The sequence below is a fragment of the Telopea speciosissima genome, chromosome 8, assembly GCF_018873765.1.
Source record: "Telopea speciosissima isolate NSW1024214 ecotype Mountain lineage chromosome 8, Tspe_v1, whole genome shotgun sequence".
Taxonomy (NCBI): domain Eukaryota; kingdom Viridiplantae; phylum Streptophyta; class Magnoliopsida; order Proteales; family Proteaceae; genus Telopea; species Telopea speciosissima.
The window spans coordinates 19,386,512-19,408,211 of NC_057923.1; the positions used below are offsets into that span (position 1 = coordinate 19,386,512).

At 40.0% G+C, this 21,700-nt stretch overlaps 1 protein-coding gene across 1 annotated transcript in view; it reads left to right on the forward strand.

The window, feature by feature from the left end:
• The window catches only part of LOC122670881 (beta-adaptin-like protein A), a 129,323-nt gene that overhangs the window by 74,664 nt on the left and 32,959 nt on the right, over positions 1–21,700 (forward strand). Inside the window, exons 6-10 of the mRNA XM_043867901.1 lie at positions 8,167–8,395; positions 8,648–8,814; positions 9,002–9,211; positions 13,001–13,111; positions 13,218–13,394. Of these exons, the coding sequence (XP_043723836.1) occupies positions 8,167–8,395; positions 8,648–8,814; positions 9,002–9,211; positions 13,001–13,111; positions 13,218–13,394 (894 nt within the window). The remainder of the gene's footprint in view (positions 1–8,166; positions 8,396–8,647; positions 8,815–9,001; positions 9,212–13,000; positions 13,112–13,217; positions 13,395–21,700) is intronic.

Here is a 21,700-nt window from a genome sequence, read left to right on the forward strand (position 1 = left end):
CAACATGAAAAGGAAACCTATTCTAATTTGGACACTCAAATTAAATGAGGAAACTAAATCCTTGTAGCTATCTCTTACTTAACCTATCGAAATAAAGGATTATATGTTAATCCCAAAATAGAAATAAATAAAATTCTTAAAATATCCAACTTGCCAAAGACCCAAATTGGACCTGGTTCATCTCCATTTGGATTCCCAAATGGGTGTGAGCTGACCCATGGAAGCACTTCTGCATCACTTTTGTGTGGCCATTTGAACTTTGCTAACATGATCATCACTGTCATTCTTCTCTGTGCATCAATTAGTTGCAGCGACTTTGTTAGGCTTTCTATCCTATACTTCAAGCTGTGAAGGGACACATGAATAGAAGGCATGAATCTAATGACATACACTTTGTTACTTAGGTCTACCATTTACTAATAGAGGATGCTTAAGGTGTTTCAATTGGCTATATTGAAGTTTTGGGAGGACATTAGACTTGCATACCTGTTCCTTATCTGCAATTGTTTTGAAGGCGAGCATTTTCATCTCTAACATTGTCGTCTGCCTTTCAGATTTGTTGCTAGTCAATGCATGTATTTATTTTAATTATTGGGTGGTAGTTTGAATAGGGAAGTCTTAAAACCAGTGTCTGAGATCCTGCCTGGCCTAATCAGTTGAGCCAGTTGACCCACCACCCAGCCCTTAAAATGGGTGGATCAACCCTCAAACCTGTTCACTATCTTCAGCCCACCTGGTCGGTTGAACAGCTGAACCAGAATGATTAACCTATTATTGACCAATCACTTAGACCAAATTGTGGGACATTTGTGTTTCAATTGAGTATAAAAAATCTGTATATGCTTGAATAAGGGTTTGAACTTGATTCAGTTCAAAAGAACAAAAGGAAGAACCAGAAAACCAGGCCATCGGTTGGGTCAGACTGGACCAAGAATGGACCAATATTTGAGTGGCCAATGGGTTATATGGGTCTTGGGCTGACTATTCTTGGATTTTTATTTGTAAAGGGCCGATTCTATAAGCCCAAGTATGAGGGGTTTGAGCCCTATATGAGTCATGAGATTAAGTGTAGCTTCTAATTTCTATTATCTGTTTTCTACAAGGTTTAGGCTAGCTCGAGTTCATATTGAGTTTTTATTTTGAGTAGTTTCTAATTTTGTAAGGGAGCTTGAGAATTTGGTTTTAGAAACTCTTAGATTCCTTGGTTCTCCAGCCTAGAAACTTAAAGAAGTTTATAATTTATGAGTTGTGCTAAGAGTAGAAGGTTAAGGGGTTAGTTAGTCTATGTAAGAACATAAAGGCCTAACAGCCTATGACAAAACTGAACCTTTATAATCAGGACTTGTGAAGAAGAGAGCTGAGAGAGAGACGATGGAGGTGTAATTGTTAAGCCACGACAGACTCGACATAGGATCTATTGTGGTCTATTCCCGTTTATTTATAATCTGAATTACTTACAAGCATAGCATAGTCTAAATAGGAAACGTAGACATAGTCTGAATGGGAGACTGACTTAAGATCAAGGTTTAAATTCTCGTTTCGTTTCGGTGTTTCGGTCTGACTGAAATTTCATTGAACTATGGTATTTTTTTCTCTGAGTTTTGCTTGGCCATTTGTGGGCTTAAAAGCCAAAATGACCGAGACTTCTGAAATTTCCGAAACGAGATGACCTAAATATCTGAAATTTCACCGAAATTTTTGAAACGAGATGATCAAAATTTCCAAAAAATGTGAAATATTGCTTTTTTTCAATTCAATGTTGCATTTTGTTTCGACTTGACCGAAATACTCGAAATATTCGAAATTTCGACCGAAACGAAACGAGATTTTGAACTATGCTTAAGATAGGAAAGAACTAACTACTAACTCCTTAATTCCTAAGAACCAAAGACTTAAAAGTAATAAAGGAAACCATGATAGGGACAGTCCCCCTATCGTGGTACATATCTTAACAGTCCCCCCAAGTTGGAGTATACATTCAGCAAAGGAAAGCTCTAGGTTGGACCAACAAGATTAGAAATTAAACGCAACTCGAATAGCAGTTGTAGATGCCAGTGAGCACAGAGAGAACTTCATTTTCAGGTAGCAATATTAGCTCAAGCACACAAATCATCAGTAGCATCAATAGAGAATAATCTTCATGTTTACTAAATCCAAACAACAATGAGAAAATAAGCGGTAGTGAACACGAATTGCAATCCACAACATCTTAGCAGCAACAACAATATCAAAGGCACTTCTCTAAGAAGGGCGGTAATAGGTAGTAACATTATCAAAGATAGATAAAAGTGTAGCATCCAACAACTTCATCATAAGCCCTTCACAATGAAGGCAAGTAGTAAGTAATAACCTACTCAAATAAAACAAATAAAAGTGAAGCATCCAACAGCTACTCATAAGCCCTCTCAAGGAAGGTACTCCAGCAACAGCTTAACAATGATGTGATTCACAAAGATCACATGATCAGTGAAGATCAGACTCACTCCTAAGCCCTAAACAAGGGTCTCAGATAAAAAGTCCACTGATGACATGCATTATAGGTTACTGCGAACCTAGTAGTACTGTTAGGTTGTTGGGGACCAGACAACATAAGGTTGCTGTAGACCAAATAACTCAGAATCAGGTTGTTGGCGACTTGACAACATCAAGTTGCTGTAGACCAAATAAATATGTATTGTTTCCGAATACCATCTTCATAGATAAAATTGTTACTGAGGACACGAACAAATAAATAATAAATCTTCAACTAATTACTTGAGCAGATAAAAATCTCCAATCTCCCCCTCACGTGGACAAATAATGCAAAGATGCAATAGAGAACAATCCACCATCATATGGCAACAATAATCAACATCTCAAAGGATAAGCATCATAATAAATCCAATAATCAAGAGTAGCTGCAAATAATCTCAAAAAAAAAAAAAAAAAACTTCAATCTCTCCTCGTAGTAGCAAATAATTTCCATTCTACCAATCGTCAAAAAATTGTAAATCCAAAACTGATGCGATCAAGGGCCCACCAAAGCAATAATATGGCAAATATATAAGCCCAATGGCAATTTCGTACATACTGACCATACTAATGGGACCAGCCAAGCAAAAAATACCAAATAATGTAATCCGGAGTTCCAAAACCCAGCTTGGATGACTTATGGGACCACCCAATCAACAAGACACCAAGTATTATAAAGCAATTGCAATTTGGTAAATAACCACAATTTTTCAAGGGGTTATTGATAAATAAAGAAGCAATGAGACATGAAGGGGATTAGTATTTATTGTTTTGGGTAGATTAGGCAATAAGATGAAATATGGATATGAGCTACAATTAGGCATAAAGCCAAGGGTATTTATGAAAAGTGATAAATTATTGGATTGACATGGGACATGTGTGGTCTAGGTGACATTGGTGACATGGGACATGTGTGACATAGGTGGCATTGGTGACATTGGTGAAGTGGGAGATATAGGTGACATGGGGTAATAATGACAAAGTAAAGAATAGAAAAAAAATTACTTAAAATAGATAATGTGACTATCTTCTTCTCATTTCTCCTTGACAGTCACGCAACCAGCAAAAGAACCCAAAACTAATGGTAACTATGGAAACCATGAAAACCTTCTTCTACCTCCAGCCAAAAACGAAAGCAGCACTTCGACGATAAACAAGGAGTAAGAGCAGCAGCGGCACTGTTTACAACGATAGGGCCTCAACCGACACCATGATCCTCTTCAACCTCTGTAAAACCAGAAAGGGCGGGAGCAAAAAGGTATTACAAAAGGTTGTCTTCAACCTTCGAACCAGTAGCCAAAGATTTCCTGATGCAGATAAGTCACATAATGGGCTTATTTTAATGGAAATAAGTCTTGGGTGGGGTTATGTATGCATTGGGCCTTTGATTCCATGTGTTTTCTTTGTAATAGGCCACTTTAATGGGCCTAAAATGTGGGTACAAGGAAAGCATACGGGATTAGGCTTAGTAGTAGCTTATTTTCATTCCTAGGTTAATTAATGTAGTGGGTTTTACTTGCCTAGGAAGTATTGATTAGTCTTTTAGTTTTTCTAGCTAAGTAGTTATTGTCTTTGGAATCCTCCCCCCATGTCTTGGGAATTCCAAAAGACCATTTAATGTTTTAATTGTTCATGTATCCAACCTTTGGAATTATTCCCTTTGTTTGGAAATTGCAAATGCTGACTAGGATGTAATCAATTGAGGTTCAGCCTTCTTCATCTATAAATTGAAATCATGGGTGAGCCCTCAATCATCCAAGAAAAATCTAAGAAATATGACTTCAGAATCGATACCAATGTGATGGCGAATCCTAGGGAATCTACACTTCAGGATCGATTCTGGAGGGAAACCAGATAAATCAGGTTGTGTAGGACCAAAGTAGGGTTGGCTAATAAGACTTTAAAGCTGTTGATTGTGTTGGTAATGGTGGTGAGGGGTGAGGCTTTAAAGGGAAGAAGAAAGAAGATGTATTTGAAGGTGGAAGGTGAAGGGTCAGATTGTGGAATATGAAGAGTTGCTGATGGTATGGAGGTAAGATGGTAGATGGATAGTAGGATAGATGCAGCCCAGATTTCCACTGGTTGCCAACCGTCGGAGTCCCACACGATCGAAGGACTCCCACCTTGACCCCGCTTGAGTCTCACAAACCTTCTTGCATCTCTCATGGAAAAACTCACAAAAGGAGTAATCATATTTCAGATATGTATGAGGGTGGTGGTGACTAGTGTAAGAACTGTGGGAGATCAATGTAGTGAATTCCTAAATTCAATTATGTTACATCAAGGATCAGCCTTAAGCCCATATTTGTTTGCACTTATCATGGATGATTTAAGCAGAGGCATATAGGATGAAGTTCCCTGGGGTATGTTTTTTGCGGATGATATTGTTTTGGTGGATGAGACAACAAAAAGGATAAACGCCAAGTTGGAGCTATGGGGATCAACCATGGAATCAAAAGGTCTTAAGATAAGTAGAACTAAGACGGGAATATATGGTGTGTAAGTGTGCAACTTTAGCCACACTAGAACGGTTAATGAGGTAATGAATATTGATGAGAGGGAGATTCCACAAATTGATTATTTAGATATGTGGGCTCAATCGTAAGCAAAGAAGCTATAGAGGATGACGTTGCCCAGAGGATTAAAATAAGATGGATGAAGTGGAGAGATGCGTTTGGAGTGCTGTGTGATTGGCGTATTCTTTTAAATCTTAAAGGACAATTTTATAGGACTGTCATACGATCGGTAGTGATGTATGGTGCGGAGTGTTGGGCAGTTAAGATGCGTCAATTAGATAAAATAAGTGTAGCGGAGATAAAGATTTGAGATGGATGTGTGGCAAAACTAGGAAGGATAAAATAAGGAATGACCATATTAAAGCTCGGTTGGGAGTAGCTTTGATTCATGATATGCTTTGAGAGAGTCATTTGAGGTGGCATGGCCATGTTCAATGGAGGCCTTGGGATGCCCTAGTTCGGAGGAGTCATTTGATTCAAATTGAGGGAACTAAAAGAACCAGGGATAGGGCCTAAATTAACCATAGGTGAAGTGGTGAGGAAAGACATGCTTAGCTTAGACCTCGTATCATGTATGACTTTGAATAGAGCTGATTGGAGAGCAAGGATTTCTGTGGCCAACCCATATAGTTGGGATAAGCATATATTGTTGTTCTTGTCTTTAGAGCTTGTTGTACACGGCTGGTTTAAGTGTTTTAAGGTTCTTTCACCACTGGGTTTATTTACCTGAATCTACATGGTCTTTAGCAACCAAATAATCTCTAATGTTATCGTAATACCCTTTATAGTAGGAAAGTAATGAGTTCCTAATCACCTATTGCTAGGGACAAGGAAAACCAAGAATAGCCAGGACTGCAGGGAAGGAATACAAAACAGAATTAGATATATTCTGTATCTCGCAACAGAATACACTGATGAGGACAAAATTCTGATCGAATGTACCTGTGGTTGTGGCAAACAAGTCCTCAAAGTTTGATCAACATTCAACGGCTGGATGTGGAATTATGGATCAGTCACAAAGTTAGTAAGTGTCCTAAATCAGAATTAGAAAGCACGCCAAAACTAGATTTAGAAAGTCAGGAAACAGCATGTCAATAGAGATTAGTAATCTGGTCAAAGATAGCACTTGAATAACTAAAGAAACCCTGCAAACCAAATTCGAAAGTGAGGAAATAGAAGTTGCTAATTTGGGAGTGGCTGGAAAAACAGCAACTGAAATTCTGTAGACCTGTTACACCATGCGCCAGTCGTTAAACTTCAAATCTTTAATTCAAAACAACAGTACTGAATGCTCAGATGGGAATTGACAGAATATGGAGGTGACAAACTAAAAACCTGAAATATAACTAACAGAAATTAACAGAAGACTAACTTACCAATAGAAAGAAACAAAATCACAAGCGGAGAAGAACTAAAACAGAGAATGAAACTATGAAAGAAGAAGAAAGAAAAGGATAGAAAAGGATATGTAGGTATCTGACTTACTGTAGAGTAGGTCTCCCACCTCTCTCTACCAGGGCATCTCACCCAAGCTCTCTCACAGCAGCTGCATCTCACAGGTTTCAAAGCCAAGCTCTCTCTCTCTCTCTTTTAAACTCAAATCATGGCCTTTGTCCAGCCATTCTCTTTATTAAATCACAAGGTAAGCATTACAAGATTGGAAACTTTGAAAATAGAAACTATTCTTATTCTAAGATCTATCTACTAGAAACATTTATAAATTAGAAACTAAATCAGGCTTACAAGACAATTGAAACCCAAAATATAGAAACTTAATATTCTTAATGACTAAGAAACAGAAAATAGAAACTAATTAGTTAATCCCGTATAGGACCTAAATCCCTAATATTTGGGCTTATAGAATCGGCTCATTACAAAAGAAAAACAAAAACTATAAAGCCCATGGCCCATACAACCCATTGGACACTCAAAACAACACATATTAGTTCATTCTTGGTCCAGTTTTTGATGGTCTGGTTTGCTGCTGCGCTTCTTGTTCTCTTGAACTACATCAGAAAGCCATCGAGTAAACAGGACATAATTTGATTGCACAGGAAGGAAAAAAATGGTGGTGAATGATAAGGGAATTCACCTTCTCACGAACAATGTCTTAGATTGTTTATGTAAGCCATTACTTGCAGATAGTCTGTATTTATAATTTTTACTGATATCAAAGGCTATTGCAAGCAGAACATTAGAAGAAAGCATAGTTGTCACGGCGCCTAGGCAAATCAAGGCGGTTGAGGGGGGTCACTCTGCATCCCTACCTCCTTTATCACTGAGCTAAATAAGGCTACATAAACAAGGCGCATAGGCGATCAAAGAGCTCAAAAAAAAGTGGCCAGGATGCCTAGGCGACACCTTGACTACTATGGAAGAAAGAGTGAAGAAAGTTGATCAGTGAGCCAAATTCATTACTTCAAGATGTATTACCAGCAAGAATCACCCACAACTCAATCCCTATGGTCAAGGTAGAGCTGACTGCAAAAGCAGGCCAAAACTCAACAAACTCCCATCCAAATTTGCCTCCTCCAGTGGCACCCAATCCTAATATGGGATAATAGGGTTGTCTTGAAATCAGGTGTCAGCCCATCATTTAACTCTAATCTTAAGGCTGATGTTACGTGAATACCCTTGTGAAGTCACATGACCTGTAAAATAAACCAAAGGGTCGTAATAACCCTCTACCAAATAAAATAAAACAGAGAAATAAACTAGAATGAAAGCACTCAAGCTGAAACTCGAGTCCACCAACTTGGCCTCACATCCTTGAATATGAGTGGGCCCAACACCAGTCCTTTGTGGATGAGCCTTAGAAGCAGTTCCTCAACAAGCATTGCATCAAATGCTGTTGCTTTCTTAATTCTTAGTCTACAGCATCTATTTGCTTAATTTTATTCTTGAAACCCCCTCCTCCCAAAAAAAAAAAAAAGGTTTGAAATGTCATTCACTTGTTTAGCGTTTCTATGCATTGTTCTAGTTTGTAGAAATTTCTCCTTTAAGCCTTTAATCAGGTGCTTGACTGCTTACCTGCTATTAATTTTTATTTCCACAACTTGTCGTTGCATCTTATTCTTATGGTACTCAATGCCTGAAGTATTGTGTTTCATGACATTGCCATTTCTTTGATTACTTCTAGGTATATGAGCGCATCAAAGCCCCTCTACTAACCCTTGTGAGCTCAGGAAGTCAAGAACAATCTTATGCTGTATTAAGCCACCTGCATCTTTTGGTGGTGCGTGCACCAATGCTGTTTTCTTCAGACTACAAACACTTCTATTGCCAGTACAATGAACCATCTTATGTTAAGAAACTGAAGCTCGAAATGTTGACTGAGGTGGCAAATGAGAGCAACACATATGAAATTGGTAAGCAAAGAACCATTTTAAACCTGACTTTTGAAGCTTCATGGATAATGTTGATACTGGCCACTCTGGTTGTTTTTAAATTTAATTTTATTATTCCTCTTCAGTGCCTCCAGTTCGGTGTTCTTGTGTCGTTTCATTGTATTTTAAGTTTTTCCTTTCTTTTTGGTGGCTCCTTCTCTGGTCAGTCATTATTCTTCATTAATATATGTTTTCATCTACGACTACTGCATGACCTTATTGAGTCCATTACAGTGACGGAATTATGCGAATATGCTGCAAATGTTGACGTACCTATTGCAAGAGAGTCAATTCGAGCTGTAGGAAAAATAGCGCTGCAGCAGTATGACGTGAATGCTATTGTTGACAGGCTTCTTCAGTTTCTGGAGATGGAAAAGGACTATGTCACTGCTGAAACACTGGTGATTATTTTGCCCATCACATTCACATTCTAAGTAAATGGTCCTTTGAGCATAGAGATGTGATCATATTGCCTCCCTAATAGGGAGGTGAAAATGTCATTACTGTACATGGATTTGGTGAACCTTGATTTAGTTTTATGTAAAATTTATGTTCCTGTTTATTTCTCTGTGGGATTTTTATATGCAGGTGCTTGTGAAAGATCTTCTACGTAAATATCCTCAATGGAGTCATGATTGTATTGCTGTCGTTGGGAATATTAGCAGCAAAAATGTGCAAGAGCCCAAGGCAAAGGCAGCTCTTATATGGATGTTGGGGGAGTATTCTCAGGACATGTTTGATGCTCCTTATATTTTGGAAAGTCTTATTGACAATTGGGATGATGAGTATTCTGCAGAGGTACTTGAATTGCTTGTTGCAGAAAACTTTCATTCTAGAGCATGCACTTTGACTCTTCCTGATTAGATTTATCCACCTTCTTAGGTGTTTCTATTATAATATAATAGTTAAGCATGCTAACATTTTCCTTTTTTGTTGAAATTATATTAGCCATACTGCCATACAGAGAACACTTCACTAAGACAATTCCATCCTCTGTTCACTACTTATGAATTTTACGAAATAGGAAACTGTAAAACTGAAGGGCTATTTGAGCATATTTCATATTTCATTATAAGACAATTCTTCTTGAACACGGTTCAAATAGAAAATGCATATTTCATTATGGATTTGGATTTGTGAGTGATTTGTGGCGAAAAACTGCGATAATTGCATCTCTTCTTTGAGGGATGCGAGTACTCCTCTCAATATCAAAGTGGGATTATCAATTATATATATCATTTTACATTATATGCTTCATTTGTTGGAGAAGAATTTTTGAAATGTTGAACTGTAGACTAACATCACTCCATCTATGTTTTTTTTTTTATATCGAGTATAGAACTGTAGATAATATTTTACTTACTTTGCAAAAGGACCTGGCAAAAGTAAAGGATGAATAAATTTCAAACTGTGAAAAAGATCTAAAATTATATTTGTTAGCATTATTAGGAGTTCTTTTTTCTTTAGTTCAAGCTGGATCTTCTTTCTTTACTTATTTGTATAATCCAGCTTGAGGGGGAGTGTTGGAATATGTAATCCAGAATACCCGTGAGTCTTTTTGGGGTTAGTTTATTTATTATGTTATTAGGTACAGTTGGCTATGTGGGTTTTAGTCCCACATTGCCTAGTTTAGTCTATTTGTAATTTCCCCTCTATTATAAATAGAGGGGCTTACCTATCAATTAATGAATTCAAGTATTTACAACTTCCATCTTCTCTTCTCTCCTTTCTTCTCTCTAAAGTTACTGGTTACAGGTCCTAGGTTTTCTACATGGTATCAAAGCTCTGTTGTAACCAGTGATTGATTCTCTTCTGATTTGTAGTTTTGAGAGTCTTTTCAAAGTTCTCCAATTTATGGAGAAACCCTAGTTCATAGAAAGAAAAAAAGAACTAGGGTTTCCTGCCCATTTAATCTTTATCGATGTTTTTTAAATCTTCCACAGTTGTTTGTTGGTCTTTACGGGTTCATGCTGAAGATTTATTCAGTGGATATTTCTGGAATCCTTTCTGGTATCGCTACTGCTATCGTTTCTGGATTCCTGGTATGATGGCTTGATCTGGAGGTGTTTACAAATAGGATTTCTGCCTCTGTTTTTGAAAGTGGGTTGGTATAAACCCTCTTCTCTCATGCTATTTTTCTGCCATTGATCGAGTTTGGGGCAGAAGACGACACTGCAGGTGGTGTGGAATTATTTTTCTCCTTATGCGGTTCAGCAGATTTGTGATATTATTGCCCTGGTTTGCTGCTGTGCAATCGAACTCTGGTTTCCTGCTGTGCAATTTCCGTCTGGTTGAAGAATCCTGCTGTTGATTTCTGATATTTGTGGAATCAAATTCTGCTTTGATAGCTGTTGTCGATTTGTTTCTGTTTCCCTGTTTTCGACTGCTAGTCTGCGAAGGAAGAAGACCCATTGCTGGTTTTGTGAGGAATCTTCTCTTTTCTCTCAAAGGGGGTGCTGATTGCGTGAAGAGGAGATCCGATATTTCAGAATGGGTTTCCTTTTATGAGTTGGTATCGATTTGAACTACCAGAGCCTTCTGAAGTGATATTGGTATGATTGATTCCCAGGTTCTGCCTCTGGTTCCAGCAGAAGATGGGAGACCACTGCTATTCTTCGATTTTCAGGTTTTTTATTTCGAATGGGTTTCTTTTTGAGTTGGTTTTCCTGCCATTTGTTTGCTTTATTGGTTCCGTGACTGTCAAGGAGAAGAAGACAGTCACGTTACCTTCTTGTCTCCTTATGTCCATATCTTTTTAAAGTTAGTTTTCCTCTTTAGCCCCTCACTTCTTAACTTAATCTCCTTATGTCCATATTTTACCATGCCTTCCAAGTATGTCCCCCATTTATAAATCTAATTCCCTACATGACCCATTACTTTCTTATTTACCAAGGGCCCCTTGCATAATTCTGGTTATTTACGGAACTGCCATTCCTTTTTCATACATTCCCCTATTTGACTACCCAATTGACCCTTAAAATTCTGGTTTATTATCAGTTTACCCTTTGGCTTGGATTGTATTTAAAAGTGGATTTTCACCAAATTACAGCCATGCCATCCTTTTTTCCAACACTGTTCCCTTTCAATAATTCTAATTCCCTTCATATCCCCTACATTTGGCATATACCCATAACCCCTTTGGAAGTTAATGGTTACTCTAATTTGTCATTTCTTCCTTTTCCATTACCCTTAGTACCTCTTGGAAAATTCTGGAATATTATGTTTTTGCCCCATCTCTTACGTCATTTCTGTTATGTCCACGTGTACTACACGTGAGGGAGGGATTATGTACAATACACCTGCAGACATTGCAGAACACAGAACTTGCAGGAACATTGGTGCAAAACATAGAAGATCAGTTTTCTCCACCATTGCAGCCATTGGGTATCCTTCGTTATTGGGTTGAGTTTGCCGTAATGGGGAGATTGAAGTATTGAAGAGTATTGAAGATATTTGGTTGTTGCCTATTTGAGGACTTTCGGTTGGGTTGATACAGTTTTTTTTCCGCTGCCTGATTCAGTTTGTTTTCGTTGCTTGCTGCTTTAGTTATTTCACTTCAAGATTCTATGTCACTATGACAATCAGAGATTCATCACTGGATAGCTATTGAAGATCGTTGAAAGCTGCCTTTTTTGGAAGACATTCCAGTCCCGGTTTGCTGATCATGTTTGTCCAAGTTTTGAAGATCTATTTTTTCAAGTTCTTGAAGGTTTATTTGGGAGCTGCATTCATATGTCAAGCTGGATTCTGCTGCACCTTAGTTTTGTTTCCATTTTGTTCAAGTTGGACATTAGTACCTTGTATGCGCCAACTTGAGGGGGAGTGTTAGCATTATTAGGAGTTCTTTTTTCTTTAGTTCAAGCTGGATCTTCTTTCTTTACTTATTTGTATAACCCAGCTTGAGGGGGAGTGTTGGAATATGTAATCCAGAATACCCTCACGGGTATTCTGGTCTTTTTGGGGTTAGTTTATTTATTATGTTATTAGGTACAGTTGGCTATGTGGGTTTTAGTCCCACATTGCCTAGTTTAGTCTATTTGTAATTTCCCCTCTATTATAAATAGAGGGGCTTACCTATCAATTAATGAATTCAAGTATTTACAACTTCCATCTTCTCTTCTCTCCTTTCTTCTCTCTAAAGTTACTGGTTACAGGTCCTAGGTTTTCTACAATATTTTTCCAACTGTGATGAATAATCTTATTGGCCTGGTTTTGGTAAGAATTTCTTCCTTATGGACAGTGAATGTTGCTTACTGCTTTCAGATAGAAATAGTGCATGTGCATGAAATTTGTTGACTAAAGTAGCAGTTGTGGCCTGTGGGAACATGCCCCTTGTTTGCACAATTTTTAATGAAATGATTTTACAACCAGGTTTTCTTTCTTGCAATTACTTCTACTTCTACTTTTTTTGTATGTGTTTCCTTGTACTAGCTTGGTAGATGCTATTATGGTTCTGTCATCCGATCAATGTCATTAGTGGAAACCATTTACTTGTCCTCTTGGAATTCAGTTTACATTAATGTCTACATCACATTTTGCAATTTTTGCTTCATCAATTGCTTGATTGATCAATGATCTTGGTGCCAGGTTCGCTTACATCTTCTTACTGCCGTATTGAAGTGTTTCTTTAAGAGGCCACCTGAGACTCAAAAAGCTTTGGGAGCTGCCTTGGCTGCAGGACTTGCTGATTCTCACCAGGTGTGGATTGATTGATTGTTGATACATTTTTATCATAAGCCGGATGCTTCTGTAAAATTTAGGGTAGATTGGAGTGGATATTCTATTCAGTATTCTCTGATTGCAGGATGTTCATGATCGAGCCTTATTCTACTATAGGGTTTTGCAATACAATGTATCTGTAGCAGAACGTGTGGTGAACCCTCCCAAGCAAGCTGTTTCAGTCTTTGCTGACACTCAGAGTAGTGAAATGAAAGATCGCATATTTGATGAATTCAACAGCCTATCAGTCATATACCAGAAGGTGCCTTGGCTTTTCTTATTAATCTAATCGAGTGTTTTGCATACTCTATTTTGATCTCAGATGGTCCTTACCTATTATTATGGTTTTGCTAGCACGCTCTCCCCTTCAGTTCTGCGTTATCATTGGGAACCAGAGAAAAGGAGGAATTCAGAAATTAGAATTCTCCAGTTGGTTGTTTTTTGTTAAGCAAGAAGATAAAATATTCCCTAATCTCACAAATATGATAATTATTGGAAACATCACTCTTACTATTGCAAAGACAAAAACCATGGTGATGGCCTGCTTTCGCTCTGGCACAGTGATATCTTACTTGCCCACTGTTACTGCTGCAAACACAAATTCCTCATTTGCTGTAATTTTTCCCTTGTCATGAAAGGCTATAGATCTTATTCACTTATTAATTATGCCCTTACTGCAAAAGCATTCTCGACATCAGATATTATATTTGCTTCATGAAGCAATGCACTTCCATTTCGAACTTTGGTGAAAATTCTGATATTTTCTTTTCCCAATCCTCATTTTTCTACAATGGTAAACCAGGGATAAGATTGGTATAGGTTCTTATATGCATATTGTTAACAGCCTTGGAATGAATGCTTGAGTGATTAGAATTGATCACCCAAGCCCCTTTATTTATATCAACTTGAAGTACATCTGATCAAAATACAAATAGGAATAATAACACCTCAGTCCTAGTCCTACTAGGAATTCCTAATACAACTAGGAATGCCAGAATAGGACTCGGCTGAGTGTAAAACAATAAAAATAAAATAAAAGAAAAGAATCTAATCTGACTAGCACTACTCCTAACATGACTAGGACTAATCCTAATCAGCTAGGACTAGTAGCACTAATCCTAATCAAACTAGGACTGCTTACCCCAATCGTGTAAGCAGCCTATTCCAACAGTCCCCCTCAAGTTGGATCAAAGATGTCGATCATGCCCAACTTGACTAGATTGGGATGGAACAATTTTTCAGACAATCCCTTGGTGAAGATATCTGCAAGTTGATCCGCAGATGTCACAAAGGGAATACAAATCAGCCCAGCTTCTAACTTCTCTTTGATGAAATGCCTATCTACCTCAACATGCTTGGTACGATCATGCTGTACTAGGTTGTGTGCTATGCTGATGGTAGCCTTGTTGTCGCAGTACAGCATCATAGGAAGACGAATAGGAACACCAAGATCTTGTAGCAAACCTTTAAGCCATAGTAACTCACAAATACCTTGTGCCATAGCTCGAAACTCAGCTTCGGCACTAGAACGAGTAACCACATTTTGCTTCTTGCTACGCCATGTGACAAGATTTCCACCTACAAAGGAGCAATACCCAGAAATAGACTTCCGATTTGCAGAACCAGCCCAATCAGCATCAGTGTATGCTTCTATCTGTAGATGACCATGCGTAGACAAAAGAATTCCTTTTCCAGGAGCTGACTTCAAATAGTGCAAGATACGAAGAACAGCCTCCATATGAGAAGAGTAGGGATCATGCATAAACTGGCTCACAGTACTCACGGCGACAGCAATGTCAGGACGCGTGCGTGAAAAATAAATCAGCTTCCCTACAAGTCTTTTGTACCGGCTTTTATCAACAGGCTCACCCTCTTTCTCCTTGAGTCGAACAGTAGGGTCCATAGGAGTATCTGAAGGATGACAGCCTAGCAACCCGGTCTCAGTCAATAAGTCTAGGACATACTTCCTTTGGGAGAGAAAAATGCCTTTAAAAGATCTGGCTACTTCAATCCCAAGAAAGTATCGTAGTTTCCCTAGATCTTTAATCTCAAATTCTTGTCCAAGGAAGGTCTTCAACTGTCTGATCTCATCACCATCATTGCCAGTAACTACTATATCATCAACATAGACTATAAGAACAGTGAGTTTTTCACCAACCCTCTTTATAAAGAGTGTGTGATCAGCATTACTCTGCTTATAGCCCACAGAAATCATGGCCTTGTGGAACCGGCCAAACCATGCTCAAGGTGACTGCTTCAGCCCATAAAGTGCATGTTTCAGTCTACATACTTTTCCTTGGTTTCTGTCACAAGAGAACCCTGGTGGAATGTCCATATACACCTCCTCATCTAGTGTTCCATTTCGGAAGGCATTTTTTACATCTAGTTGCTGTCCCATCCAAGGTTGACTGCACAAGATAATAACACACGAATACTATTTAACTTTGCAACAGGTGCAAAAGTTTCCTGGTAATCAATGCCGTATGTCTGAGTGAACCCCTTGGCCACGAGTCGTGCCTTATACCTATCCACAGTGCCATCCACTTTCTGTTTCACCACAAACACCCATTTACATCCAACGGTTTTCTTCCCAGGTGGAAGAACCACAAGCTCCCATGTGTTATTTTTCTTCAAGGCGTCCATTTCTTCCATCATAGCTACCTTCCACTTTCCGTCTGATAAAACTTCCTGCCAATTGTTAGGAATACGAACAGAAGAAAGAGAGGAAACAAAGGCACGAAAGGATGGGGAAAGAGAATCATAAGAAACAACATGAGATATGGGATGCTGGGTGCAAGTTCTGACACCTTTGCAAAGAGCAATAGGTAAGTCAGGATCATTACCAGGTGGAGAGGCAGGTTCTGGATCTGGGTCCGGCAATTGGATGGGTACTGGAGCAACAGTTGATTGAACCTACTTATGTTTCCTTGCATAGGTCTTCACATTACTGGCATCAATCCTCCTCTGAAATTCACTAATAGTCCTCTGGATAGGAGTCTGGACCGGGGTAGATTGCTCCCCCTGAATAGAAATGGTCTCCCCCTTTATAGGAACCTCTCCCCCTGACTCAGGGGGAGTACTAGGGGCAGGCCGAACTGGTTCAGACTCATGGTAAACAGACTGAAGTGGAGGTGGAGAGTCAATAGTCAGCACATCTTCACTAACACTCTCCGCTTGAAGAGGTGGGGACACAAAATATGGAACATTTTCATGAAAGACAACATCCATGCTGACAAAAGTCCTGCGGGATGGAGGGTAGTAGCATTTGTACCCCTTTTGGGTAGCAGAGTAACCCAAGAAAATGCAGCGGAGGCTACGTGGGTCAAGTTTACCAGGGGACCTAGTATCCCTAGCATAACAAATGCACCAAACACCTTAGGTGGGACTATAAAGGAAAGAGAGCCAAGTAATAGCTCAATAGGGGCTTTTGAAATAAGAACCCAACTGGGCAGCCTATTAATTAAATAGGCTGCAGTAAGGACAACATCCCCCCAATAAAGGGAAGGGACATTTCGAGCAAACAAAAGGGCCCTAGCCACCTCCAAGAGGTAGCGGTTTTTTCTCTCAGCCACACCATTTTGGGCTGGAGTGTCGACACAGCTGGTCTGATGGAGGATTCCATGTGCAGCAAGGTATTTTTGAAACTGACCTTCCATATACTCTTTCCCATTGTCACTCCTCAAAATTTGAAGAGTGGCATTAAACTGGGTCTTAATCATGTGATGAAAGTGTTGAAAACATAAAAAAACTTCACTTTTTGTGTGCATAAGGTATACCCAGGTGAACCTAGAATAGCAGTCAATGAAAGTGACATACCACCGATGGCCAGTCAGGGAAGCTTTCCTACTAGGCCCCCACACATCAGTATGAACAATATGAAATAAGGAAGAGGATCTTTTATTAGAAATAGGATAAGTTGAACGTGTCTGTTTAGCGAAGACACAAGGCTCACAAAAAAATTCTTCCTTATTACAGTCTTCAACTAATGCTGGAAATAAATTTGATAAAGTACCTAAGGGGGGATGGCCTAGTCTAGAGTGCCATTTATGTAAATCAGAAGAGAAGGATGCTGAAGGTAAAGCCTGAGGAGGATCGCCATCAAGCAGGTACAATCCGCCATGCACTTTACCCGATCCAATTGTCTTCCCCGAGTCCAGTTCCTGAAAAACACAGTGAGTGGGAAAAAAGGTCATTTTACAATTAAAGGATTCAGTGATACGGCTAATGGAAAGAAGGTTAGTTGTAAATTTGGGAATATGCAACACAGATGACAGTGTAAGGGAAGGAGAACAACCAATGGATCCTTTCCCTGAGATGGAGGAGAGGGAATCATCAGCAATTTTGACTTTATCCTTACCAGAGGCAGGAGAATATGTATTAAAAAGGCTAGAAGAACCTGTCATGTGATCAGTAGCACCGGAGTCTATGATCCATGGAGTGGATACTACTGATGCACAATGGCCAGCAAAAGAAATACCTGTACGGGCAAAGAAGGAACCTGAATTGGCAGCAGACGTAGTAGAGGTAGTTGATGTGTTCAACATACGACGCAAAGCCTGGAGTTCTTCCTGGGAGAAACCAATGTCAGCAGTGGGAGTTGGAGCTACACTTTCAGTATGATTGGCTTTGTTTTTAGACTTAGCACGACCACGTTTGGTCTCAAAATCAGCTGGCTTTCCATGTAATTTCCAACACTGAGGCTTAGTGTGATATGGTTTGTGACAATGCTCACACTTAACAGGCTCTTTGGTAGTAGAAGTAGCAACACTGTCAGCAGAAGCAACAGGAGTGGAACCAGTAGTCTGTAAGGCTGATCTCTCAACTTTGGGAGTAATCATCATGGCAGCCCTTCGTGTCTCTTGACTGTGAACATAAGAAAAAGTCTCCTCTAGTGTAGGGAAAGGAACCCGTCCAAGGACTTGCACCCGAATAGGGTCATAGTCATCATTGAGGCCAGCCAGAAAATCATAGACATGGAATTGGTCTACATAGGTGTGGTAGGCAGTAATATCAGTAGTAGTAGTAGGCTGGAACCGAGCATAGTGATCCAATTGCTGCCATAAACACTTGAGGGCAGCATAGTATTTGGTTACAGTCATCTCCTTCTGGGTAGTGGTTTGGAGTGTCTTCCTGATTTCATAAACCTGAGCACCACTACCTGAACGATCATAAGTGCCCTTGACAGCTGTCCATATCTGTGTAGCAGTGTCAAGGAGAAGATACTGACTAGAGAGGTCAGTGGTCATAGAGTTGAGAATAAAGGACGTTACCATTGCATCATTGGCAGCCCATTTAGTACGAGCAGCCCCTTCTTCAGTAGGTTGTTTGGTGGTGCCAGTAAGATGGCCAGTGAGTCCCCTTCCAGCCACTGTTAGGGATAATGATCTGGCCCAAATTAAGTAGTTTGTACCATCAAGCTTGATGGCAGCAGCATAAGGGAGAAAATCAGACCTAGTTTGATCTCCTCCAGAAGTAGCAGTAGTCATCTCTGAGTCACCCATGATTCAGCCAGGCAGAAAAAATCAGAGCTGCCTTGTGGTAACAAAAACAAAGGCTGGAATACAGCAACCAACTGCCCTTAAACCAAAACCGAGAAGCAGGGTTCAAGAAAAAAAACCCTAAGAAAGGTAATCGATCTGGTTTTAGGGGTTTTCAAGTGCTACGAAAAAAATCTGCAGATATAAGGTCTTCAAAGGCTGAGAAAAAATCTGCATTGATGGTACTGATTGTTGATGAAGTAGATGTGATAGCAGCTGTCCAATAGAAACTGCAGGAATGGATCCCAATAATCAAACCAGTGTCAAATTGATAGAGGAGACTGATCTGCAGGTGGGGAGAACTCCAAACAAAATCGCAGAGGAAGGTGCAGCAGCTATCGATCCAAAAAAGGTTTCTTAAAGCATCAAGGGATGAGGTGATTAATTTGGGCAGCATCTAAACAACAGATCACTTCATTAGATCTGCCCTAATTCAGAAGAAGAAACCAAAAAAAAGTGAAGAAGATCGGATGAAAGAAAAAAAAAAAAAAAACAGAGAAAACTGAGGAGGAGAGAACCAGAAATCGAGAAAGCTGTTCTTAGATCAGATTCTGCTCTGATACCATGTTAACAGCCTTGGAATGAATGCTTGAGTGATTAGAATCGATCACCCAAGCCCCTTTATTTATATTAACTTGAAGTACATCTGATCAAAGTACAAATAGGAATAATAACACCTCAGTCCTAGTCCTACTAGGAATTCCTAATACAACTAGGAATGCCAGAATAGGACTCGGCTGAGTGTAAGACAATAAAAATAAAATAAAAGAAAAGAATCTAATCTGACTAGCACTACTCCTAACATGACTAGGACTAATCCTAATCAGCTAGGACTAGTAGCACTAATCCTAATCAAACTAGGACTGCTTGCCCCAATCGTGTAAGCAGCCTATTCCAACACATATTTCTTTTCACCACTTCTTTTTTTTGTTTCATATTTTAATTGATCTAGTCTTTGATGATAGTAATAAAAACAACCCAACAACCTTCACTGGCGATGATTGTAAAGGTTGTTTATAAATGTTTTTGAAGTTGTCTCAGTGCTGAAATGTAAACTTTGCAAAATGTCAGTTGATTCTGATAAGAGAAGGACCAGATGTTGAACAACTAGCATAGCCTTCAGTGGAGAGTAACTCCTCTACCCTCTGTTTATTTGGGGATTCAGTTGGGTCCAACCTATAAGAAGGAAGTGTGTGATCCAGTGAGTGAAAGATGGGAGGAAGAAACTGGCCTGCGTGGAAGGGTCAACAACTATCTAAAGGAGGCAATCTTACCCTAATCAAGGCTGCATTGAAAAGCTTCCCAATTCATTTCCTATATTTAATCATGGTTCTGGTATCAGTGGCAGAAAGGATGGAACAGATCCAAAGGAATTTCCTTTGGGATGACTGGAAGGGTATAGACTTCACCTTGATGATTGGAGGGTGAATCTTGTTCCTAAGAAGAAAGAGAGGTTTGGAATTTAGATGCATTACTCCCTTTCACAAAACTTCATTGTCCAACATACTTGGAGGTTCAGTTCTGAAATCAATAGCTACTTGAGAAGTTCCCATGGAACTGATTTTTGGAAGGATATTATGATGGCAACCTGTCTTTTTAAACAGCATATCAGACTCTAAGTGGGGGACAGTACTGAAAATTTATGTCAATCCTGGTTGTAGATGATCAAACAGCCACCTAAGTTGCTTAGGTTGGCACATCGGCTGCAAAAGGGAAATAGGAAGGCCCCAGGATACAACAATGAGCCTGTTCCTTGGGGAATCCTTTACAGGGGCGTGAGGGAGCAAGGCAAGTTTGGAAGAAACGCCAAAGAAGATGGCATTCCAAATCTTATCTAGAGAACGAGAGTTGGAAGTCCATCTTCTAAGGTTACACTCCATCCATATGGGAGATTGATGCACAAAAGGCAAGATTGCCGGCTGATTCGCATATAGTCTCCCCTCCAAAAGTTATGTCAATCCACAGCCACTCTCTCTGAAGGGGATTTCTCTTCTTCTGCCCGGCCAGCAAGAGCTCAAAACTCTTTTTCAGATGGAGGATGCAAAGGGACAAGAGAAGAACAGGTGGTCTGCCCCCATCCCAGCAGGGACAACATAAGGGGGAGACTTGAATGTGGCACTGGATGAGGAAAACCTGCGTCATAAGGCAGTTGGAGAGGGTGTGCCAACTAGTGAAACTATGGCGTGGGATGTAGCCCTTGAACCAAACAACTTTGTACCGGGGGGTAGAGGGGGCCTCTGTGTGACCATATCCCAAGCTGAATGGGAGCTGAAATTGCTTGTGGAGGAGGGTAGCCAAAGCGTCATATCACTTCTGCCTCGGTGACCAGGGGGATGGGGGGGGAGAACCAGAGGGGGAGTAGAGGGGGGGGAGGGAGAACCAGAGGGGGAGTGGAGGGGGGGGGGACCAATCACCGTTGGAGATGATGTAGGTCCCCAAGGAGTCCCTATCAAGTCCTGAAGAGTAGATATCTCTGGGACTTACAACTGAGGAGAGAACACCTGAAGGGTGCCATCTGTCGTGCCAAAGGGAGGCGGATAGGCCATCATCAATCCAGCAAGATATGGCATCAATGGCAATGTGTCTGACTTGCAAGATTCTGCACCAAACCCACGAAGCATCAGAAGAGGAGCTGACCGACCAAATGGAGTCCCTATAGAGAGGACCAAAATAAACCCAAGATGTCCAAATGCTGTCTCTCCTAGTGAGGAGCTTCCAAATAAGCTTGAGAGAGCCAGCAAGGTCGACATCTTTAATCCTTCTAAGACCAAAACCCCCTTCGGATTTGGGGAGGCAAATGGAAGACCAATTCTTGGGATGGAGAAATCTGACAAAATCCACTCCTTTCCAAAGGAAGGCGCACATGATAGACTCTGTTGCCTTAATGATAGCCTTTGGAAGCCCGAAGACCCCGCGCCAGTAGATGTAGAAAGAGTGGAGCGCTGATCTGATGAGCTCCAAGCGACCTGCATAAGAGAGAAGTCTAGCTTTCCAGAGCTGGAGCCTTTTTGCAAAGCAGGTCTAAAATGGG